A 1,852-nucleotide genomic window follows, 5' to 3' on the forward strand; every position below is an offset into this window, starting at 1 on the left:
TGTGCATGCTTGTGTCTCATATGCCAAGGCAAATAAAGACTTCTGACCTAGTCATTTGGTGTCCCTCCGTGGAGGGACAAACAACATCTCCAAACTTAGGTGAGAGTCCAGTGTTGGAAATGGTGGTTGTTATTGGCTGTTCGGTGATGATTGCTCTGGGACAGATTCGCCCAGGTGCTCAGCAAACACGGGCTGAGAACGTACCCTGTTCTGCTGGTCCTTCGTGCCTCTCCCAGGAAGCCCAGCTGTGATAGGACACAGCCATGTGCCCCCACCATGCACACTCACACACTTCATCTCTTCGCTGGTGTTTTCTCTCTGCTGCATTTTCTTGAGAAAAACATTAGAAGCAGACCTAAACCTTCAGGCACTGCCCTTAGGAGAACCCCTTTCCTGATGGAAATGCTGTTGTAAATATCAGCTCTGTCACAGAGGTGCCCATTGCTTGTTCCTGCCTCTGGCAAAGGACTGTCGTGCCGCAGGTCTATGACCAAGCTGCCAGTGCTCTCACGCCTCACAGTAACACAAAGGCTTGGAAGGAAAGCGTGGCAGTTGAAAGAGACCACCTTGGGAAAGACCAAGTGCTGGTGCTCCCTGGCAGCATTTGCTGTGCTGGGACTCTTCTCCCCACCACCTCTGCACGCAGGCACTGCCCCTGCAGCCCCAGAAAAGCTCTCAGACAAAAGGATCTTGGACAAATATTGACTGTGAGGTCCTGTATTTTGTTGTAAAACACAGAGCATGGCTCATCATTATGCAGTCTCTGGATGACACAAGACAGGTAGATACTAATTTAGGAATGGTATGCACAATGAAATTTCTTTATGGACAATATTGTTACAGTTTAGAAAAGCTGAAAACCAAACCAAATCAAAGAAAACCAACTACGTAAATGATATGCAGAAGAAGGTGGGCAGTTTTTTGCGTCTTAAAAGTATCCAACCATTAGTTTCCACACTGCATCCTTGAGCTCCTGGTTCCTCATGCTGTAGATGAGGGGGTTCATGACAGGAGGAACCACCGAGTACAGCACTGCCACCACCCGGTCCAGGGACGGGGAGGAGATGGAGGGAGTCTTCAGGTAGGCAAATGTACCGATACTCATAAACAGAGACACCACAGCCAGGTGAGGGAGGCATGTGGAAAAGGCTTTGCATCGTCCGTGCTGAGAGGAAATGCTCATCACGGCCTTGAAGATCTGCACATAGGATAGCACAATGAAAACAAAACACCCAAAAGATAAACAGGCACTAAGCACAAGGACCCCAAGTTCCCTGAGGTAGGATTCTGAGCAGGCAAGCTTGAGGAGCTGGGGGATTTCACAGAAGAATTGCTCCATAGAATTGCCTTGGCAGAGTGGTACTGAAAATGTACTGGCCGTGTGCAGCACAGCATCAAGAATCCCACTGCCCCAGGCAGCTGCTGCCATGTGGACACAAGCTCTGCTTCCCAGGAGGGTCCCGTAGTGCAGGGGTTTGCAGATGGCAATGTAGCGGTCATAGGCCATGACCGTAAGCAGATAAAACTCTGATGAAATGAAAAAGACAAATAGAAAGACTTGGGCAGCACACCCCCAGTAGGAGATGGCCCTGGTATTCCAGAGGGAATTGGTTATCGCATTGGGCAGAGTCGTGGAGATGGAACCCAGGTCGATGAGGGAGAGGTTGAGGAGGAAGAAGTACATGGGGGTGTGGAGATGGTGGTCGCAGGCTATGGCAGTGATGATGAGTCCATTGCCCAGGAGGGCAGCCAGGTAGATGACCAGTAAGAGCCAGAAGTGCAAGAGCTGCAGCTCCCGTGTGTCTGCGAATGCCAGGAGGAGGAACTGGGTGATGGAGCTGTCGTTGGTCAT

The 1,852-nt window shown here is 50.4% G+C and overlaps 1 protein-coding gene across 1 annotated transcript; it reads right to left on the reverse strand.

Annotated features, from left to right (window-relative positions):
* Positions 1-928: 928 nt before the first annotated feature.
* LOC142363656 (olfactory receptor 14A16-like) lies at positions 929-1,852 on the reverse strand. The gene has a single exon (XM_075439674.1). The coding sequence runs from the start codon at positions 1,850-1,852 to the stop codon at positions 929-931; it is 924 nt and encodes a 307-aa protein (XP_075295789.1).

The sequence above is a fragment of the Opisthocomus hoazin genome, chromosome 19, assembly GCF_030867145.1.
Source record: "Opisthocomus hoazin isolate bOpiHoa1 chromosome 19, bOpiHoa1.hap1, whole genome shotgun sequence".
NCBI classification, from domain to species: Eukaryota; Metazoa; Chordata; class Aves; order Opisthocomiformes; family Opisthocomidae; genus Opisthocomus; species Opisthocomus hoazin.